The sequence below is a fragment of the Peromyscus maniculatus genome, chromosome 17 (assembly GCF_049852395.1).
Source record: "Peromyscus maniculatus bairdii isolate BWxNUB_F1_BW_parent chromosome 17, HU_Pman_BW_mat_3.1, whole genome shotgun sequence".
NCBI classification, from domain to species: Eukaryota; Metazoa; Chordata; class Mammalia; order Rodentia; family Cricetidae; genus Peromyscus; species Peromyscus maniculatus.
In genome coordinates, this window is record NC_134868.1 from 13,769,969 (window position 1) to 13,792,454 (window position 22,486).

The window sequence follows — 22,486 nt, forward strand, 5'->3', positions numbered from 1 at the left end:
GCATGCATGTATGTGTACCTTGTGAATGCCTGGTACATGCAGAGGGCATTGGATCCTCTGGAAATGGAGCTATGGATGGTTGACTGGGTGCTCAGAATCAAACCTAGTCTCTTGTCAGAGCAGCCAATGCACTTAACTGCTGAGCCATTTCTCCAGCCCCACAAAAGTAATTTTTTTTGAGGTTGAAAACTGAGACAAAAAAGGAGAAATTATCCGAACATTCTTTGCATTACAAAAGACTTTATATTAGGAAATGGAGATTTTAGCACTTGAAATATATTATTGTGAGGACAGAACAGAATAGTAACAAAAATAGCAGCTGTCATTTACTGTGAGCTTCCTAAGTTCTAGGTACCATGCCAAGCATTTAACAGACAAGTATTTACTCAAGACTTGCAAGTCTGGCTTGGTAGTAAAGGAATGATTCTCTCTGGTTTACAGAAGAGAAAACTGGGGCTTAGAAGTGCTCGCCACTGCAATTGCATAAACATGGTTTAACGCCTTTGGGAGTGTTCATAAATTCTCAGGCATTTAATGTACTAAATGGAGAATTTGTGGAGGTTTGTATAGATTGAGTTCCTACTTTCCACTGACGGTAAAGGACTATTTGTATTCGATGTTGTGAGAACTGGTCCCCTATATGTTACATACACTGTACATTATATGTAGTATAGGTGTGCATGCACGTGTGTGCATTTGTGCATGCATGTGTATGTATACCTATGTGTTTGTGTGTGCATGCGTGCATGCATATGTGCATGTGCGTGCGTGTGCGTGCGTGCGTGCGTGCGTGTGTGTGTGTGTATGTGTGCGTGTGTGTGTGTATGTGTATGTGTGTGTGTTTGATAAAGCAGAGAGGAGAGAAATGACACTTTTGAAACCTGGCTGACTTCACTGTGCAGAACTGGCATTTCCCGTCTACTAGAAGAATCTGTGAAACAGTGGAACCATGTAAAGGCAGCTCTGGTCAGTTTTCTCCTGAGTGCTTTAGGCAAGAAAATTCTTAATCATTTTTGGAGACAGGGTAGTATGCAAAACACATCTACCCAAAAAGTAGATTTTAAAGACGGGGATTTAAAGGGAAAATTGGTCATCTCTATTTCCAGGGTCTTGTACAGGTCAACTTCCTTGAAATGCTTATTACTTCTCTGATGGAGGTGCTGAAGTGAATTGAAATGTTTTAACATTGCAAAAAGAAAGCACAGTGCAATAATTAGATAATTAGTGCATCTGCAATAACTGGGGATTTTCATAACACTTCCCAGATGAGTAGACATACTCATCTCCAGCAAAGGGAAACTGGAAACCGTGCATTTCTGGCTGTTTGAGCTCATGCATGTGTGAATTCAGAATGAGTTCTTGTACACGGTTGGTGGACCATCCACTATCCACCCTCCGAAGCACTCTTTTAGTGAACTTCAAAACCGTATGGATTACACATGATGCCTTCCTGATCCTCTGGAAATGAATTGAGAAGAACCGGGAAAGCCGAACAAACCAGCTGCTGCAGTACCAGGATGGGAAATTGGCTCTAGCACAGGGGGCCGCCATGCATGTCAGCTAGCTCACTTTTTCAGCCTAAACAAGAGAGGAAATTGTTTCTTTCCGGGCTAATCACAAAGTCAGTGGTAATCAGCTCCTGTGAGCAAACTGACTATGACTTTGAACACATTTTTGTGTGCATGACACTCGCAGCCTAAGGCACAAAGATCCTGACTCTAACTGGGAAGACGGCAGTTAAAAGATCTCTTCCGTGCAGGAATTCTTCCCACATTCGCTCTAGCCATGCCAGATGCTCCACAGTATTTCTCGTCGGTTGAGACCCGAGGCTAAGCGGACTCTGGTCTGACACAGAGAAAGCAACACCAACTGGCTTTGCACTATACAACATTTGTATAATGTCTTCTCCAGCCCTCTGACTTCCCATCTGCATCCATGAACACTGACTGACAGCACCTCACTTACATGCTTACCGTAAGGATTAGAAAGTTATACCTATAACTCAATGGCCGGGCTTATGTGCAATAGGTGTTAATGAAGATTTTCTGAATTCCATTCATTTGGCCTAAACCGCCCCCATGTATCTATGTGCAGTCCTAGCAATGGGATATTAGCACGATTTTCACCCTGTATTCACTCACCCTTTGGCTCAGTTGCAAACGAAACACTGCTCGGCTTACACTTCTAGTGTTCTGGCTAGAAAACACAAGTCTACATCTGTGCTGTAAAAGTGGGCATTTACTCCACCAGCAATGAGAAATTAAAGACTGTGCGCTCTCCCAGGCCACCCCAGGCCACAGAACACAGCAGTGCTAATATTTCCCGAGGCACGCTCTCCTTCCTGATGCTTCCACGTTCTGCCTGCTTGATAGGTGTAACGCTTGCTCCATTTCCCCAATGTGGCTTATGCGCTGAAAGGACTATTATTAACGCATTGTAATTACAAGAGCTGAGCTGGGACATCAAGTCCTGGTATCTTGAGTTCTTTTAGAAGTTGAAAAGACATCTTCTCTGATAAGACTTAAAATAGTTAACTGATTCGTCAGCAAGTCTCCAGGGAAGATGTGAGCGCTGTATTCTGATGCTGCAATTCCCAAGCTGCTGATAGAGTCGAGTCTACAGATACGGTGTTCTAGTGGGCCGTTTGAGCTTCCCCCAGCAAAAGTAAAATTAAAGCACATATAGCCACCATCTAGCACAGCTCAACCACCTTTACATACCGATGAAGAAGGCCAGCCAGCGTGTCTACTTGCTGAGACCGACTCCACGGTCCCAAAGACCTTTGCAATAAAGGCATTGCGTATTTCTCTGAAGCAGTAGGGTACAACTTTGGAACAACATTCAAAATGACGTGGCTGAAATTTAGGCTCCGGCATTACATTATCACCATAGTTTTCTTCCTCTCTAGGACTCAGCAGTTTAGCGCACAGACCCCTCTTTAAATACCCAGGAGCAACCTGTGCTTCAGGGTCCCTGTGGAAGGTGGATTGAGGTCTGGAGTTCTCAAATCCTCTCAATTCTGTCATCCTGATGTCCCTGGGAGTCGCCCAGCCCTGCAGAGAGACCTGCTGAGGTCTGCATGTGTGTTCCCATGCTTCTGTCCTTCCTTCACTGGGGTGGTGTTATCCTTCTGACTTACGGTTGTGGAAGAAGGGGTGGTGTTTCTCATCTCTCCACTGTCAGTAGTGAAGGTTCTAGTCACAACCATTTCATTGAGAGCAGGACCTCAGGCAGATTCCAGTGAAGGAAATTCAGAAGGCTGTATGTGTAAAGCCCCCTCTACCTTAGAATTCCTAGGACAGCACAATGTGAGTTGGTGGGGAATGGCTATCCTTTGCCTAGGTTAAACATCCATATGATTTATTATATATAATATTTTGATCGAAGGGGAGCAGCTATCCTGTACGGTGTAGTCATGATCGGCTAAGCCAAATAATGTCAGCAGTAGCATAACAGCCAGGAGGCACATCCCAGGCAGCTGGCCTTCTAGCAGCCTTCCCCACTGGGAACATCACTGTGAAACAGAAGCGTGCAACCGTAAGAACCTCCTAAGGAGATGCAAAGCATTTGACTTTCTCCGTTTGCAGAGCAATTAAGATAATATGAGGGGAAGAGATTAAATATGGAGATTTTTTTTTCTGAAGCAGAAACTCATTTGGGGATTGTTCATTGGTTGGAGGGTTAAGGAGTGGAGAGGGTAGCAGAAAGGAAGGAGGGGAAGAGGGGCCGCTGCTGAGCAACGGTCTTTGTATCCTCCCACCTCCAATGCCCTACTTCATTCCCAGTCAAAAGCTGAACCAAGAAGATTAACTCCTTCTCATCAATCAGAGCCTGTTCGGGTTTTCACACAATCACCTCACACGTCTTAAACAAGAAGAGGAGATTCCAGGTGCCTCCAAGCCTGCCTCTGGATGCAGTTTCTGGTGAAGGAAGCTCAGAGCTTGGGAAGAGGATTCACACCTTTTAGTCAAAAACTCCTTCACTAAAGGCCAAGTGTCTCATCTGCAGCCCCAGGTTTCCAGTCCCCTTCCCACCGCTGACCTCAACCAGGTCTCCAGGGGCGTGGAATGGACTCAGCAGGTAGCTGAGAGTTTGCCCAGACACCTCAAGAAGTTGCTCATTAAATCCACAGTAGACAAGTTAAACTGACATTTAATGATAAACAACCGTTCTGCTGCTTATTGGAACCAATCCCAGGAGAGGAAACACAAGTCTTAGGAATGGAACATATACTCAGGGAATATATTCTTATGCTCTAAAATGTCTTGAGTGCATTATAGCATATCATCCCAAGAGGTCTTTCCAAAGACATCCACGTTTGCCCTTTGTTTTCTGAATCAAAGAGCAGAAAAATGAATTAATGACAACGTGAACCCTTAAGAGTATATGGCCTCTCTTATGCCTTTGCACGACAAGACAGGAAGGGACTTTTAAGTGACCCGTAGGAGGACAACCAACACTAGGGTATGGGCTCTTAAGTCCCGGTTTATAATCTACGACAACAGGCAGAACTTGGAAACCTACCTCCTCCTCTCTCCTTGTCCTCCTCCCCTTCTCTCAGCAGCTTGCCAACAGAATTGTACCACTTAAACGCTAGGTCTGGGCCGCCACGAACACTGCAGTTAATCAAGGCACTGCTCCCCTCCTTGACGATGATATGGTCAGTTTTGGCAATGATGACAGGCACAGAGCCAAAGACCACGTCCGTGCCATTTAAAGTGCTGTTGGTTACACTCTTAGCGGTTGCCAGAGTGGAGACTAGGATTAAAAAGGGCACAGAAGGTGGAAAGCACACAGTCAGATGGCTCCTCAGGAGGTCCATCTTCTTTGCTTGTTCCGTAAGGCAAGATGATGGTTTTGCCGATGGAATCTTCTCTCAGACTGTACGCTGCTCAGGGCAGGCCATGGGACGAACCTGGCCTGGATCCATGGAGTAAGTACTTGATCAAGAATCTGCTAAAAAAGAAAAAGCATATACACACAGATATTAACATTGATACCTTAAATAAAACTTGCAAAGTAATAGCAATCTGCTAAGGTATGCGGTATTAGCCTATATCATTCTTAAACAAAACACATATTCTGGTGCTCCAATATTAATTTATAGGACAGAAATCTTAACAGTATACATCTATATTTCTGTATTAAAACAGTAAGAACAAATATATTTCTTATGCTAAGTTAATATCATCTTAATTTTTTTTTGTTTGTTTTTGTCTTTTGGTTGTTGTTGAGACCAGATCTCATATAGCCTAATCTGGTTGCAAATTTGCTATATAGCTGAAGATAGCCATGAACTCCCAATTCTCCTGCCTCGACTTCCCAAGTGCTGGGATCATAGACATGCACCACCATACCTGAGTATTACATTACTTCTTAATTTACATTACTTTTTAATTTTACATTACTTCTCGACTTACACTTTTTTTTTCTCTTAGTAAGATTTCCTTCTATCCTACCTCCTGTCTTCATGATAACCTAAGGGTTCCGTCTTCCTTTACAAAGCACATGTTTTCCAGGGACCTTTCACTGGTCCCAGCTCAGACTCTGCCAGCATTAGGAAGGACTCCCCCAGAAGCAGTCTGGTGTTCTCACAACTCATCATTATAGCTTCCATACACTGCCCAACTCCCTCATCCCTAGGCACGGCACGTATTTTCCCCTCTCCTCTGTGTTACTGTGAACATACTCTGTGTTACTGTGAACATACATACTCTGTGTTACTGTGAACATACATACTCTGTGTTACTGTGAACATACTCTGTGTTACTGTGAATATACTCTGTGTTACTGTGAACATACTCTCTGTGTTACTGTGAACATACTCACAATGGCCACTCACGGAGTTCCCTGGTTTGGATCTGCATTTGCCTTCCCGAGGCCGAGTAACATCGTCAGGATGCGCAGGGTGACATGTTGGGTTCTTCTGCGTCTAAGATCTAAGTTTTACTCATTCCTTTAGCCTCCATTTCATCCGCTACTCTTCCAGCCACACCCATCGTCCACATTCTAAATTCTGAAGTTCCAAGTAATTCTCAGGTTCTAAGCAAACCACCTTTAGTGGCAGTCTCCCATCCTTCAAGGATCCTTTCTGATTCTCACTGGGCTTTCTGGCCCTTGTTTTTTCTTTTCTTTTCTTTTCTCAGTCTCTCCCCATACAGGACTTTTATGTTTTACTTATGTTTCATTCAGACCCAACCATAGAGACCCACAGTCTACAGTGTCTTCTCTCCTTGTCCTCACGACACATTGATTCAGCTCGTCGGTGACCTTGATCCAGCCAACTGTTTGTCATCTTTACTTCTGCACCCGGGAGGCAGACTGCTGGCAAGAACTGCTCAACCATGTAATTACTATGATAATGAAGGCATGATCTCTGGCTCTTGCCAGGCATTGGTGGCATCTGGCAGTCTGTTTACCTGCCCTCCCTCGGCTCAGTATTGTCTTTCCATGGTGCTTATGACATCATCAGCTTGAGAATCAAGTGTCTCAACCCAGTGGCATTCTAATCTTAAAACAGCAGAGACCATGTTCCTTCTACCAGTGCTTCAGGTCCTACATCCCCGCTATCCATCGCTCTGCCGTTTGGAGAGCATCTTTTAGCTTATGCTCAGTTCCTTACATGCCCTACCCTCTCCGTACTGTCATTTTCTATATCTCACTTGCTCTTTCTTGAACTTCCTCTTGTGAAGACCACCTTGTTGCCAAGTGGTTACCTTCCTCTACCCATAATATTGTGGCAGTTGGTATTATTAATTACTCTTTCTCAAGAGTCTCTTTCCATGATTTGCACATTCGGCTCTCATGTAAAGGGTTTTTTTTTTTGTTTTGTTTTTTTTTGAGATGGAGTCTCACTATATAACCTAGAATGGCTCTGAACTCTCAGTCCTCCTACTTCTGCATCCCCAGTGCTTGAACTACAGACCTGAACCACCATGCCCAACCTCTAATGTCATGCTGTCCTCACTTCTTACAATTTAGTGAACTCCTAGGGTTCATTACTACAGGTGAAAATAGGCATGTCAACGTGTGACACATGTTTAGAGACCAACGCACTGTGATGGGCTTGGTCCTCAGTCAGGGAGTCAGGGAGGACGTCACTGAGAAAGCGACCCCGGAGCCGGGGCCATCAATGCCAAGACCCAGGGAAGAGAACTCTGGTTAAAAGGGAACAGCAAAGGCAGGATCCTGGTTGAGGAAAAGCGCCCCTGGGGTGGGGGCTGCAGGAGGGGAGAGAGTCAGGCAGGCTCTGACCGCCACTGATGGGCTTCACAGGTCAGAACAAGGAGCCTGCCTCTTAGCCAATCACTGAGAACATTATGGGAGGGAACTGGGAAACATTCAACTCACTGCAGTATAATTCACATACATTAATCCTCACCCATTTGAGAGTGTACTTTAACCCATGCAGCTGTCACAATAAATAGGATTAAAGGGCTTTTCTCACCTCGAGGTCCCTGTTACCCCTTCCCAGTCTTAGCATTTTATGATCCAGCCTAATGTTTTTGAGCATAGCTCCAATGGGCTAAGGGTCATCTCCGCATACGCTATCCAGTTGTCTTAGCACCCAGCTGTAGGAAAGACTGGTCTTTTCTCCAGTGGACTACCTTGTCTTCCTGTCAAAGGCCATCATATACAGGTGGGTCTATTTCAAACTTACTCTTGTAAGTCTTACTCTGTTCCACTGATGTTGAGATCTTATCCTTTTTGCCTACACCGTACCGACAGGACCATCGGCCTCACTCACCTGCAGAGTCTGCCATGCCTCTGACACACGGGATGCTAAGCCTATTTGTCTGCTGAGGGAATGAATGGAGACCTCTCCAAGGGCAGGGATGTCGGCACCAGTTTCAAACACAGTCGACCCCCAGAGGTAACTACTGATGATAATATCAGCAGGCCACTCTTGTTTGCTTCTTTTTTTTTTTTCCCAGAAGAAGGAAAAGCATTTTCTCCACACTTTCCTGGAGAGTCTAATGCCTTCCTTGTCCTGGCATCAACAGCTTACAAACCCCGTGGCCGAGGCAGATAGCGGCAGCTGTGAGGCACGATAGGCCCCCCGCCGTGACTCTTCACTTGGCTGAACTTGTGGTTTCCTTTCCTTGGGGTGGTTGTACGTTGATAGGGTCAGTGTAGAACAGCGGCTGAGAGCAGGGCTTCAGCTAGCAGCAGGGCTTCAGATAGGCTAGGCCAGGGACCTGGTTCTCCAAGCGCCGTTATGGGCTGTGAACTTTTCGGGGCAAGTACTTACTCAGCACAGGTGGACTCTAAGTACACAGAGCACTTGCCAAGTGCCCGGCTTGATAAGCAAGAATGACTGGCCCCATACAAAGCTTTCTCTACTGCAGCCAGGCTCCTTAAGTTTCCTTTTAAGTGATGCTATTTAGAGAATGTAACTTGGTCGCTTAATGCCATATTGATTGTCACCCTGTCACCAGAAGCCATGGCAGTAGCTTCCAGTCCTGGGTCCTTTGGAGGCACTCCAGTCTGAGACGCCGCTGAAGGCTACGTCTTTGAGTAGCCCACTGGGGTGAGCATGCTGAGGGCAAAGGCTGGATTCTCTCATTTTTTTTACTTCCTGATGACTAGGCCAGAGCACATGCCCTTAGACTAAGGGCATGATAAAAGGGGAGAAGGCCTTAAAAATGGTAAGAAGTGAACAAAACATCATGCTTTCCCAACTAGCAAGCCATAGCCCTTTTCACAACAGGGACGACTACAACAAATATGCAATCAAAAAAGGACTGTGCAAGCCAAGAGCTGCTTTCAAACAGAGGCTGGCCTTGCTGGTACTGCGATTTCAGAGGCACTGTTGGTGCTAGGGCACCACGGTGCTATTTCAATCATTTCAGTAGGTACCTGGGCTAAATGCATGGTGACTTTCTGCACCTGGCTTCTCAGTCTCTGAGACGACCCGACACAGTGACTTGCATTTTAATGTGGGAGTTGTAGTCAGCAAGCTGCCAAACCTCCCTTATTACACCTATCCTATCTCATTGTGGAGTTCCTAAGAGGCATATAATATAATTCAAAGACCACATGAAAGATTTGTTTCACTCAAAAAAAAATCATGAAAATTTAGTTTGGCAAAATACAAAAAACAAAAACAAACACCCCCCCCAAACAAAAACAAACAAAGCACCAGCTTGATGGACAGTAATGAATTAGTAGTTACTTTAGTAACTCAGGCTATTGCATGCCACGCTCTTTCCCTTCCAGGTTTTTACACAGCATTTGTTAAGTGGTGAATAGAATGCCAGGGACATAGGGGATGAGCAGAACTATAAGCTAAATCAATCCTAGGCCGTGGATGCTCACGGTCTAGCTGGAGAGAGAAAGAGAGAGCTGCTGCTGGGTGACACGGGTTCATGATTGAGTGGGTTAGAAGGGGCACTGGCTCACTGGAGAGACACATATAGGTCATGTTTGTTGAATGCTACCCAGAGCTCTGCTATCTTCCATCTTGCCCCTGTGGCACGTCCCAGGGCCTCCAGCGTCCCCATGGCACCCACCGTGTGCACGGGATGTCAGGCACTCTTCCTATCCCACGCTCTTGTTCGTTTCTCTTTCACGCTGAGGAAACGTCACATACAGACCTACAGGAGTTCCTTACGAAAAGGCAACCAGGAATCACATGTACACACTTGCCTTATGAAGCTACACTTCAGTGGGATCCCACTGGCGACTGTTAATGAGTAAATTACAATGCACAGCCCAAAGCGTAGAAGATATCACACGACTGGATGTAAGGGAAGATCACCTCCGAGTGAATGTTCAGAATAAGGGCCTGTCAGACTGGGATCTGAGAGCAACATGAAAAGTTTAGTTAATAGCGATCTGACTTTGTAAAAGACAATCCAGGCAGCCAAGCGTAAACGTCACTACTCTAATCCCGCAGCTTAAAATGCAGTCCTTCAAAATGCAAGAACAAAGAACACACATTTCAAAGACAGGGTGTAACACAAGCGACAATGGGCAGATTGTTAGGCTTCATGTGTTTGCTCGTGGCCTTTGGGAAAACTTTCATAGGATACTTTATTTTCTATAAATGGGGAAAAAGAGAAAAATGCACGGCAAACATCCAATGTCCTTTCTTTAATTTGCCCTTTCCCTGTTCCCCAATACTTGCATTTTACCTACAAGTATGTAATAAGATGCTCTGTTGAATCCTGTGTCTCCACCTATAGCCTGCAGGACTATAGTTAACGAATTATGGAGTTAGGAGAAAAAGGGCCTCTTGTTAAGAGTGATTTTAACTAAAATGAATATACATTATTGTTGTTTTTTTTTTCTTGGCAGTATTATTGCTGGCACCTTTCCATCCATGGGGACAAGTCACTTGTTTAGTTACACAATGGGGTTTTGTCACAACATCTACGAGTCACCACTGTTTTCACTGGCGCCCAGGTGATGCCCTGAGCAGAAGAGATGCCTTCCAGTGGAAGCCACATTCCTGACAAGTTTGCACGGATCCACAAAGGAGGGGAATGGGAAGGCAGGCTTGTCCAGATGCTGAGGGCGGTGGTATGGAATGCTGAAGACATGAGCACTCTCCTTGTTTACAAAGGTCACCCCAATCAGGACTCAGTGGCTGCTGATGCAGCAGTTGCTAAGAGAGAAGAAAGAGTCAGGGCCTGAACAGAAAGCAACAGGGAAAGAAAAGGAGTGTATGGTGATGTTTTATTTGTGCTCTAACAGATAAAACTTATCTGGGGATCAGAGGACAGAGCTAGCCACTAGATTAGACACAGAGGCCAGACAGTGGTGGCACATACACCTTTAATCCTATCACTCGGGAGGCAGAGATCCATCTGGATCTCTGTGAGTTCAAGGCCACCCTGGGAACAGAGCCAGACATGATGGGACACACCTTTAATCCCAGGACTTGAGATCGCATGTCTTTGCTTGGGCAGGACACATGCCTTTAATCCCAGGAAGTGATGGCAGGAAGTAGAAAGGTATATAAGGCATGAGGATCAGGAACTAGAGGCTTTTAGCAGCAGTTCAGCTGAGATTCCGTTGAGCTGAGGATTTCCTAGCAGTAAGAACACGTGGCTTGGCTTGTAGTCTTCTGATCTCTCGGTTTTCAACCCCATATCTGGCTCTGGGTTTTCTTTATTAATAAGACCGGTTAAGATTCGTGTTACAGGAGCGGGCAAGTTGAAAAGGCACAAGGATTAGAACGCACAGGATCTAAAGACTAACCCATAGCAGGCTGAAGTAATATCTGACCAGTGCTGTCTACAAGTTAACGCCCTTAAGAAATATCTCATTTGCCAAAAACCAGTGCTGTTGGTAGAACACACGTTTACACACACATTACGGATTTCAACTGACACTCCCTTGGGCGTACTATCCACCATCCGTGAGAAATGGCTCAGGAGAGTCTGTGGTAGTTCTGGCCTGGTTCCCTCATTTCTCCTTCGAGCCCCGCTGGTCTCCTGTCTCCGACAGATGTTTTGAGGACAAGCAATAGTGACGCCATCCAAAGGGACAAACTGTCATAAAGCAGGATGCACGCAGTGTTATCTTCAGAAGGGCTGAGGAGGCTGTGCTTGGCCCCTACAAAGAGAAACACTAGGGGGGACTTGGGACACTGTGCGTACGCCTCTGACTTAGTGCAGTGCTAGGACTATTTCTAGGGACTCACTGGACAGAACAAAATACATATCCTGACTTACTGGACTGCTGCAAACAACCACTAGATTCAACTGAGAGCACACACTTCATAAATTCCCATCGCTACTCCCTCGACCACACTGTATGAAGTCCCCCAAAGAACTTTATGCTTTGTTAATTTTTTTGACATAAAAAGTGTACATTTTCCAAAAAACAATCCATTTCAAATCATGGCTTTTCCAACTTAAAAATGAACTATAGGACCCTATACGCCACATGTATACTGTGATTTCTGATGGTATATAATGCTAAGAAACCATTCACATTTTTTTAAAAATCACATTTTCCCTATATAGTCTGGTGTTCTGATTACAAATAAGTATGTTACAGGGGCTGGAGACATAGCTCAGGTGGTAGAGTGTTTGCTTAGCATGCCTGGAGTCCTTAGCATGCATGGTTCGATCCTAAGCACCAGATAAACCTAGCTCAGCGGTGCGTGCCTATAGTACCAGAACTCAGAAGGTGGAGGCAGGAGGATAAGAAGTTCAACAATCATCCGCAACCTCATAGTGAGTTTGAGACAAGCCTGGGCTATATGATACTTTGTCTCAAGAGAGGTTTGGGGCTTAAAAACATGTTTATATTGCCTTGCCTGGGGTCATGAAATCATTTTAAAAAATCCAAAAGTTTAATGCACAGGTGAGATACTGTTGACAACCTGTTAATTACAAATGCTTGTTAAGCTTGATCATTGGAAATGGTGTATTCTAGGGATTTGTTACTACAGTCTTTTAAAGAGGAAAAAAACCAAACCAAACAAAACCAACAAAAACTGTATAGAGGAAGACAATTACTATTGAAGGTTTTCCTTCCTCTGGAGATATAACTATTAGAGAAGTTGAAAATGGTCTATCGTATGTATTTGTTCACAGAACTTAAAACATCAGTCCTGGAAAACCATAGACATTGTTCAAAAGGTTTTTCTTTATGCAAGATAAGAAAGAGAATCCAAGAGAATGCGACACTTGCCCAGGATTAGTGGCTTAGAACCAATCTAAAGAGCCCGTGGCTGCTCCTGCCTAGATGGGGCCTGTTAGAATCTCTTGTCACTAGAAGGGCAATGTTCAAGTTGTTCCAGTGGTTGGAACTTGCAGTGAAGACTGTGACCAAAGGTGTGTCCTTCAGAGCAGCTGACCTTTTTTTTTTTTTTTTTTTGGTTTTTCAAGACATGGTTTCTCTGTGTAGCTTTGGAGCCTGTCCTGGATCTCTCTCTGTAGTCCAGGCTGGCCTGGAACTCACAGAGACCCACCTGCCTCTGCCTCCCGAGTGCTGGGATTAAAGGCATGCACCACTACCACCTGGCGAAGCTGACCATCGTTATAACACATATTTAACTTCCTCTAGTTCTCATTTCTAAAGCAATGAGCCAAAAATAGCCCGGGTCTCAATGAATGTAAACCTTTAACTGCTACACAGGAAAGCTTCCTTACATATATGACGGCAGAGAAAAAACCTGGGAACGGGATACAAATGGGAACGGTCTGCAATGCCTTTGCGCTCCCAGGCTGGCCATGGCCCCAAACAGACTACACGGCAGGGTCTGTAAGTTCTCATGCAGACAGCTGGGCGTGGTAGCATACACTTGTAATACCACCACTCTGGAGGCTAGGCAGAAGATTGCTGTGACTTTGAGGCTAGCCTGGGCTACACGGTCAGAGCAAAAACAAAAAAGAAAAGAAAGATGGTGATGGTTGGCTAGGAGGCTTGTTTTGGTATTTTTTCACTCAGCTCTTGAGTCATCCCTGCGAGAGTCCACAGTCAACCTCAGGTGGGGTCAGAGCCACCCCTAGCCACTTCCTGCTTGTTGTGCTTCTGATGCTAGAATATATTTCCCTCAGCACTTTACCCTTAGTAAAAACAAAACAAAACATCTTCCCTACTCATTTGAAGTATCCATATAGGAAGATTCAAACTTTCTAGTCCCAGTACTTTTTCTATGTGTGTCGTGTATACTTCTATATACATATGCCTATGTGGAGGTGCACATCCCTCTTGCTCCTGTGGGGGCCCTAGGTTGACACCGGGTGTCTCTGCTTTAATTTTTGAGATAGTCTTTTAGTGAACCTGAGCCTCGCCAGTGGGCTAGAGTAGCTGACTGACATCTTCTATGTAATTTCCCAGTGCCAAGATTACATCCAGGCTCACAGCAGCACACCCAGCTTTCTCCATCGGTGCTGTGGCTCTCGAGTCTGGTGTTCATGATTGCACAGTGAGCCCTTCATGCCTGAACATCCCCCTAGCTCCTCCCAGTCATTTCTTATGTTAACTTGATAATCTCCACTAATCTTTCTGCCAGCTTTCAACTCTTGCTTGTCGCCTATCTCAAGCCCATTTCCCAACAATGTCTTGGTACATATGATTTAGAGTCTCCTCCAGCCAGAGTAAAGCCAGCAGGAACAGCCAGGCTCTACAATCCTGGATGCATCAGTGGGTCCGGACTCTTCCTGGGGCCTGGGAAAAATGCTCCGAGGATCCCACAGGACAGGGAGGAGTTTGCTTGGGAGTGTTAACTCCTAACTACCCATCTACAAGTTGAGTGACCAGCACTATGCTTGTGTCCCTGCGCATCCTACGAGGTCTCTAAACCAGGGAGTGAGATGATAGTCTTTAAAAAACAGGACTGAATTATTTTTACTTTATATACGTGCACAAGTACCTGCGTGGATGTAAATGTGCCATGTGTATGCTGGTGTCCACCGAGGCCACAAGGGGCCTCAGATCTCCTGAAACTGGAGTTCCAGGCAGTTGTGTTCTATCTGATGTGGGTGCTGGAACCAAACCTGGTTTCCTCGGTCCTTCTGCAAGAGCAGAGATTGCTGAACCATCTTTCCAGCTCCATCTTTTAAACAATTATTATTATTATTATTATTATTATTATTAGTGTGTGTGTGTGTGTGTGTGTGTGCGTGTGTGTGTGTGTGTGTGTGCGCGCGCGCGTGTGTGTGTGTGTGTGTGTGTGTGTGTGTGTGTACACATGAGCACCATGGTATGCATATGGAAGTAAGAGATGTAAAGGTCTGAATATAACCTTTGGGAACTGGTTCTGTCTTTCTACTGTTGGGATCCAGAGATCAAAATCAGGTTGAGGACTGAACTCAGGTCATTTAGTATACAAGGCCAGTGCTTTTACCTGTGAGCTATGTCTCTAAGCCAGGGAATAATATTCTCAACACACTTTCTTAGCTATGAAACAGGCCGGAACCAGTTTTGAGTTCACATTTTCTTGCTGGTTCCGGATACTCTGTAAATGCTCAAGGCCCGCACCGTGAATGAGTCTTTGTGCACACACGGCCTCCCAACTGGCCAAATGCAATTAACTCGCTGCTCTGGAGTTGGGAGAACAGTTTCCCATGCACTCTTACAAAGGGTGCCTGATTATTTTGCAAGGGCACAGCCTATAATAAAACTATCAAACTCATTATGAGCCTCAGGATATTAGTAGCTCCCAATAAAGGAAAGAATAACTTCCACCAGGGACATGTACTGTATTCCAGCCTACAGCCAGAATTAAGAACATGCTGAGGCTCTTCCTGGAGCCAAGTAGCTGAGACAGGAGAAAGACAAAGGGCAGACAGGGTTTCTGGGAGGAGAAGCAGAGTGGGCTCTGAAGGTGGAGGACAGAAATCCTCAGGAGATGTGAAGGGAAAACCACTTTAGAATTTTGGGATTAAGGCCCTCGAGCTGGGATGATGGTATTGGCTCAGTTCTTTGCTGGCACAATTCACTAGACAACACGTGGGAGTCACCCCGCACCCCTGAGCTGCAGACCCATCTCTTAAGTCCTCCCCAGATCTACAGTTCTCTAAGCACAGCAACCAGGGCCGGGGCAGGGAAGCAATGGTAAGGAGTCGGGAGACAAGAGACAGAACAAGGGAGTTGTTAGCACATGGGTTAAAAACAATTCTATCCCATGGTTAATCTTCAGTGTCATCTTGATTTGATTTGGAATCACCATAGAAACACATATCCTGATGTTAACAGGGTATTTCTAGAAAGGTTTATTGGAGAAAGGAAGATCTATTGCAGATGTGGGTTGTGCCATGCCATGGGCTGGGGACTCAGAATGAATACAGATGAGAAAAGTAGCTGAGCACCAGTGTTCATCTCTCTGTTGCCTGACTGCTTCCTCACACTCCTGCTACCACGCTTTTGCTGTCCCCTTAACCTACAGGCCCAAATAAACCCTTCCTTCCTCCCTTAAAAAGATCCCATCCCAGTATCAGCCGGTCCAACTGGGACCACAAGCCTTTCGAGACTTGAAGGGTGGCACGCAGGAACTGCTGGTGTGCCCTAAGACGTGATAGCTTTCCTCCTCTGGGAACAGCACTTCCTGTGTCCACAGAAGACATGGACTCCAATTCTCAAGGCGTCAGGACCGTCCACTCAGAAAGACCCTCTTTGTGAAGCAACCCTGATCCTGACAGGCACTAGCCACAAGTCGGCAGGGACCATCCTAGGTACAGCCAAGGCCTCCAGTTTCTCTTCTGAAACAGTTAAGGGTAAGGACTGTACCTCACCGACTACGGGAGCGCCTTTCTGTGCCTGAAGTTCATGTTCTTAATTTGTATTCCCAATTATCCAAGCACCCTTCATTCCCTGTGCCTGAGTATTTGATTAAAGCCATTCAAATGCACAGCCAGGGACATGGACCAACGAAGGTTCTGCTTTTCACTGGAGTAAGAGTCCATCCATTTGAAAACCATGCATCTAATAACTGGAGATGGTAGTTAAACAGCTTTTCCGCCTTCCTGGCTCACCAGCCCATTATCACAAAGTGGCGTTGCATAACCAACATTCCACATGTGAAGTGGTTCAGCCACTCCTGCTAACAACTAGACCTCCACGGCACAGAACAGAAGGGATTCTGTAACTCAAACTCCACGTGACTTAATTCTTCCTAAGACCGTGACAATCACTTCCTTTATAACCGCCTAACACTTATGGCTTCTAAGACATTCACCCTCAGACGTTATCCCTTCAGAACCCCGCTATGCTCTGCGGTGGGGGCAGGCCTGTGGGATTCTGCCCATGTGACCCTGGAATAAGCAATGCCAGGCTGCAAGCCTGAGCCCAGGAAGCTTCTCGCCATACTCCGTCCCTCGGATTCCCAGTCCATGGCTCTTGCAACCCATACACAGTGGTCAGTGAGGACACACCTCAGCTTAGGAAAGCTATCCAAATGCCAAACACTTTTTAATTGAATTTTAATACATATGCATACATTTCTGAGTAATTGTTATTTCAACGATTTGGGGCAAGTGAATAACACTTTTCGGAAGTTGGGCTAGATCTGAATTATTTTCTGGCTCACTTTATTCTGTGAGAGTAAGATCTCAGTATTGACAATGCAGCGGATTGTTAGAAGCTAACAAAATCAATTCACAGTCAAGATGGCCCAGTGGTTTAGAGCACTGGCTGCTCTTCCAAAGGACCCAGGTGTGATTTTCAGCACCCACATGGCAGCTCACGATCATCTGTAACTTTACTTACAGAGGATATGATGCCCTCTTCTGGCCACTGTGAACACCAGGCACACAGTAGACACATAGGCAAATATGTAGGCAAAACACCAATACACATAAAATCAATATTTAAAAAAAAAAAACAAAAAAAAAAACAAAAACCAAGCAGTTGGAAATAAGAATTCCCTGGTTTCCACACACAGTTTCTCCCTGCCGTGATGAACAAAGGACCCGGAGACCCTGAACATATTTGCAGTGATTTCTCATCTGGTAAGTCAGGTCTGTAGCTAAGTGATAAAAGCAGCGAAGAGCTGACCCCATCAACTAGCTGAACAAAGTATTTATAAAGCTGTTAGTGTCAGTTCAACACCAGTTGCTCTGGGAGTAGAAACGGTTCAAGACCTGGTCTTTACCTAACAGGAGCTTAGCATATAGGGCAATACGCGGCACAGAAGTTCACAGGGATCAAACCGGAAAGATCACAGGATGTTTGCTGGGCTTGGCCAAGACCTGGAGGGTGAATAAAGTTTTCTCAGCAGGAATAAATGGCTTCACTGTAAAAAGAGAAGGCAGAAGTCAATTGTCATGGCAATGAATATAAATAAGCCTGTGTTGTAGGATTTTTTCACAAAGCTCATCTACTGCATCTGTCTTGAGTGGCATCCCAAGAACTCTGGGATGCTGGGGTATACTCCCGATGAAGATCTGGGGATAGATGGCCAATGACCGAGGAAGCAAAACCTGACATTTCTGTAAAAGAAAGAGAAGTGACTGACCACAGCCTGGAAGGAGGAAGGAGGTGCCCGTCAAAGGCAAGAGGACACTGAAAGTCTAAAGCAGCTTGGTGTACAAACATCCACGGGGAAAGGATGAGGCACCACCAAGGCAAAGGATGGGCATAGGGTCCATGCTTTCTGGAAATGAGTCTCAAGATTCTGGGAAGCATACTGAAATAGAGAAACACCCGTCCTTTCAGAGAAGTCTAGCGGCAGTCCCACTCAGAGATGAGGTCATCTAGGGTTGTCCAAAGCTTGAAGTTAAAAATTAAAAAGAAAGAAAAATTAACATGGTGTGTGTGGGTGGGGTGGGGATGTAGAGAGAGATAGAGACAAAGAGACACAGAGACAGAGATTGGCAGAACAAAGAAGAGTAACAAGGCCTTCTTTCCAAACTGGGCGACTTGCGGAAGGGGCAGGAAGACAGAATGAGGCCAAGGGCCACCCTGGCCTGGGGCAGGATTGCCCGTTCCCGGGCTTGATGTGTAAGAACACAGAAATATACTACACGAGGTGAGTCACTACAGGCAACAAGCAGGGACCTGGAAGGGTTTCTAGAAATGTGAACTGTCCACGGCCATCTTATGTGCATGCCACAGGTAAAGCCTGGAGCTAGTCACCTGCCTCTGCTAAGGACAAGAGAAGATGGGTTCTGTATCTCTCTCCATGGTGACTGTGTCTCTCCATGGTGACTGTGTGTCTCTCCCATGGTGACTGTGTGTGTTTCTCCCATGGTGACTGTGTGTGTGTGTGTCTCTCCATGGTGACTGTGTGTCTCTCCATGGTGACTGTCTCTCTCTCTACATGGTGACTGTCTCTCTCTCCATGCTGACTGTGTGTGTTTCTCCCATGGTGACTGTGTGTCTGTGTCTCTCCATGGTGACTGTGTGTCTGTGTCTCTCCATGGTGACTGTGTGTCTGTGTCTCTCCATGGTGACTGTGTGTCTCTCCATGGTGACTGTGTGTCTCCATGGTGACTGTGTCTCTCCATGGTGGCTGTGTGTGTGTCTCTCCCATGGTGACTGTGTGTGTGTGTCTCTCCCATGGTGACTGTGTGTGTCTCTCCATGGTGACTGTGTGTCTCTCTCCATGGTGACTGTGTGTCTCTCTCCATGGTGACTGTGTGTGCCTCTCCATGGTGACTGTGTGTCTCTCTCCATGGTGACTGTGTGTGCCTCTCCATGGTGACTGTGTGTCTCTCTCCATGGTGACTGTGTGTCTCTCTCCATGGTGACTGTGTGTCTCTCTCCATGGTGACTGTGTGTGTGTCTCTCTCCATGGTGACTGTGTGTCTCTCCATGGTGACTATGTCTCTCCATGGTGATTGTGTGTCTGTCTCCCATGGTGACTGTGTGTGCCTCTCTCCCCATAGTGACTGTGTGTGTCTACCTTCTTATTACAGAAGAACTGGATCTTTGGGGAAGAAGGCATCAGCTAGACTCCTTAGTGCAGTACTTACAGCCACAAGTAATGTCCATGCTAGTTTCAAGCAGGTCCAGAAGGGACAGTTTTTTTTCTTTTGTGTGTGTGTGTGTGTGTGTGTGTGTGTGTGTGTGTGTGTGTGTGTGTGTGTGTGTCTTCTTGCACATCTTGGAGAGATACTCCTTAAATGAACCAGGAGACCCATCTGAATTAACCTAGCCTCCACACTCTGACCCTGTGTGAACTGGGTGGGTCCCATCAATGGATAATTCTGGAGCTCATTGCTCCAACCCACTTATTTCTTCAAGAACCTTGCTTTTCCTCTCACCGTCAACAATGTTAGTCCTCAATGGAAGGAAAGGGCTAGGGTTACACTGAAGTATGTGTTCAGGAAGTGTTCCGCTCTCCACTGATTACAGAGGCCAGGGCAGCAGCCCGTCCTCTAAAGACGCCCTCTCAATGCAACATTAGGGAAGTCGGCCCACAGCAAGTCTCTTTCAGCCCCGTCCACAGGCCCTGATCACTCCCATCTAGAGGTGGCAAAGTGCTGGGAATGAACTCCTTTCGTCCATATCTTCCTTACAGAGTCTGTGCCCTGTGGTGGTAAGTAAGGTTCATATACACGGTCCTGGGGGTAGGCATTACCTCCCCTTCCTGCTTTAAGTACACACAGTGGCAATGAGTCTCTCTGGGGCTGCCAAGTCCTGCCCTGGAATAGAGCCTGGGAGAGTTGCACCAAGCAGGTGTGCCACCATAGATACGCAATGCCTGACACAGACAATCCAATTAATTGCATGGGAGTTGTTTTAAATGCCTCCCTTCATTTCCTGCCCAGATGTAAAGATCAATCACCGAGTCCTAGCAAGTCTTACTTCTAGGGAGCTGGCCACCACCCCATTTCTGCCCTGGTGATCATCACCTCCAACAGGCACCACCCTGACAGACGCCTTCCTCCTTGGATTCCTTCTGGTCCCACGTGCCTTCAACTTGTATGCCTTGCTGCTGTGATCAGCCGACTCTCCAAAAATCTGATTGAAAACATATTCCAGGGGTGGAGGATACAATTCAGTTCATAGAGTGTTTGCCTGGTGCACATTTGGGCCTGGGTTCAAATCCCTAGTGTGGCAAGCAAGCAAGCAAGCAAGCAAGTAAAACACTAAACAAATAAAATATCCTTTTGTACGGAGTGAATCTGAACTCTTGAAGAGAACAAATGTGGCTTTTCATGATGCCCCCACTTTACCATCAATTCGGAGTTTCCTCCCTCCCCCCCCTCACTCCTTCCCTGACTCCCACCCTCCTTCCCTCCCACCCTCCTTCCCTCCGTTATCTCCCACACATGCCCTCGCTGACTTCTTATAGTTCTCACAGGACCTCTGTGACTCCCAAAGCTGTCTTCCTTCCCCTGCCTAACTAGAAATACTTTCCTTTTCTTGGAAATCTTGGCTAAAAGGCTCCAGACGCTCCAGTCTCACCAACTTCACCCAAAACGCCATAATTTCACTTGGTTGCCTTTTCTGCACACCCATCCCTCCATTAGATGATGAAACTTCAGGATTTCAGCTTTTGTCGAATGAATCCACGAATTAATGCATGGATAGAAGATTTACTTGAGAGCGGTTGGTTTGAAGCACAGATGTGGAAACAGTGGGGTATGGTGGCTGACTGAGGCGGTCACAGGAAAACCTGTGTACTCTGAAAGAATACAGTGGCTTACAAATCAGGAGTCCAACCTCCGAGAAAGAGCAAGATCAAAGTAGAGGTACGGAGACTGGAGGAGGCTCAGTGGGTAAGAGCACTTGCTATAGAGAACCTGGGTTGGGTTCCCAGCACCCACATGGTGGCTAACAACCATCTGTAACATCAGTTCCAGAAGATCTGACACCCTCTTCCGGTCTCTTTAGACACAGTATGCATGTGAAACAGACATGCATGGAAGCAAAACCCTCATAACATGAAATAAAAATAAATACATCCTAAAAGAAGAAAGGTATAACTAACGGCATGATATTCCAAAGGCTAATTAATTCAGAGAAGGTTCTGAAAGGAGAGCCTGGTCTGGGAAAATCAAAACAGAGTTGCTTGATCACCCCTAACGAAATGAACACAGCCAGGAGCTCATAAAGGGCAGGTTCTTAACACATGGTTACCCGAGAACTGCCATTGCACAAACTTCTAAAGTTGTATACCAAGTACTTCTATAAGGGCATTTCCCCAGCAACTCTGTGGAACCTCAGACTGCAGCCACTCTTGTCAGCTCAAGGCTGATGGTCTCCAAACACCTGCTGCAATCCTCCTCATTCTGGTTTTAATGGCCCCCTCCTCCCCCCCTGCCCCCGCTGCTTGAGCCTCTACAAAAATGCCCATCGTTTGCTTTGCCACAAATGTTCCCAGTGAAATACTCGGTCAGTCCCCAATAAATACCATTTTTTCCCCCTTTGTAGACTCTCTCCCTGATTGCTTTTTCTTTTGATTGACAAGTTTATTCTGAGCTGGTATACCACAGTGGAAAAGAAGAAATATTGCATCATCATGAAAGGACATTTGGGTAACAACAACAAACAACCATGCGAAGTCATATAAATGGAACCTATGCAGTATACATACACACATACATATATACATACATACATGCCATTCTTTTTATTACGATAAATTTTAATAAAGCCCTACTGCTGTTTCCTTCAATAACGGAGCTTGACAAGCCTACAGCATCCTTTCTACACTGTCTGAAAACAGTTTTTCTTGAATTTTTCCTGCAATATAGTTTATTTTCAGCTCTGAGTCATTCTTCTAACAATACGGTAGCTTTTCCCCGGTTTAGATTTTTCTAGGCACAGAGAGATACCAACTCAACCAGACTGTGGGTTTTTACAGGGCAAGAATTGAGGCCTTGTCCAGAAAAGAGACTGGATGCATCTGAAAAGAATAGCTGGATTTCTTATATTTGAACACGAGGTTCTGTGATCTCATATTAGCAGCTGTCGCCGATCTCCCCACAAATAGGAAGCCCACGGCAAACATGGCTGACTGACTAGGGTGGCCTTCCGGATGAGTCAGCACAAGCCCCATGGTATTGCCAGCAGCTATCAACCAGGCAGAGTCGGCCCATGCAAAAAATCTCATCATTTTCATCCAGTGATCCCA

General features: G+C 45.8%; 1 protein-coding gene across 4 annotated transcripts in view; it reads right to left on the reverse strand.

Annotated features, from left to right (window-relative positions):
* Positions 1 to 22,486, reverse strand: part of Mfap3l (microfibril associated protein 3 like) — a 43,316-nt gene that overhangs the window by 15,185 nt on the left and 5,645 nt on the right. Inside the window, exons 1-2 of one of the 4 annotated variants that reach the window (XM_042262962.2) lie at positions 5,830 to 6,442; positions 4,525 to 4,956 (exon numbers count right to left, since the gene is read on the reverse strand). In XM_042262962.2, the coding sequence (XP_042118896.2) occupies positions 4,525 to 4,822 (298 nt within the window). In that variant the 5' untranslated portion in view covers positions 4,823 to 4,956; positions 5,830 to 6,442. Of the gene's footprint in view, positions 1 to 4,524; positions 4,957 to 5,829; positions 6,443 to 22,486 lie in introns of those variants that run through there. The other 3 variants (XM_042262963.2, XM_006970936.4, XM_015998605.3) reach the window with 3 other exon arrangements.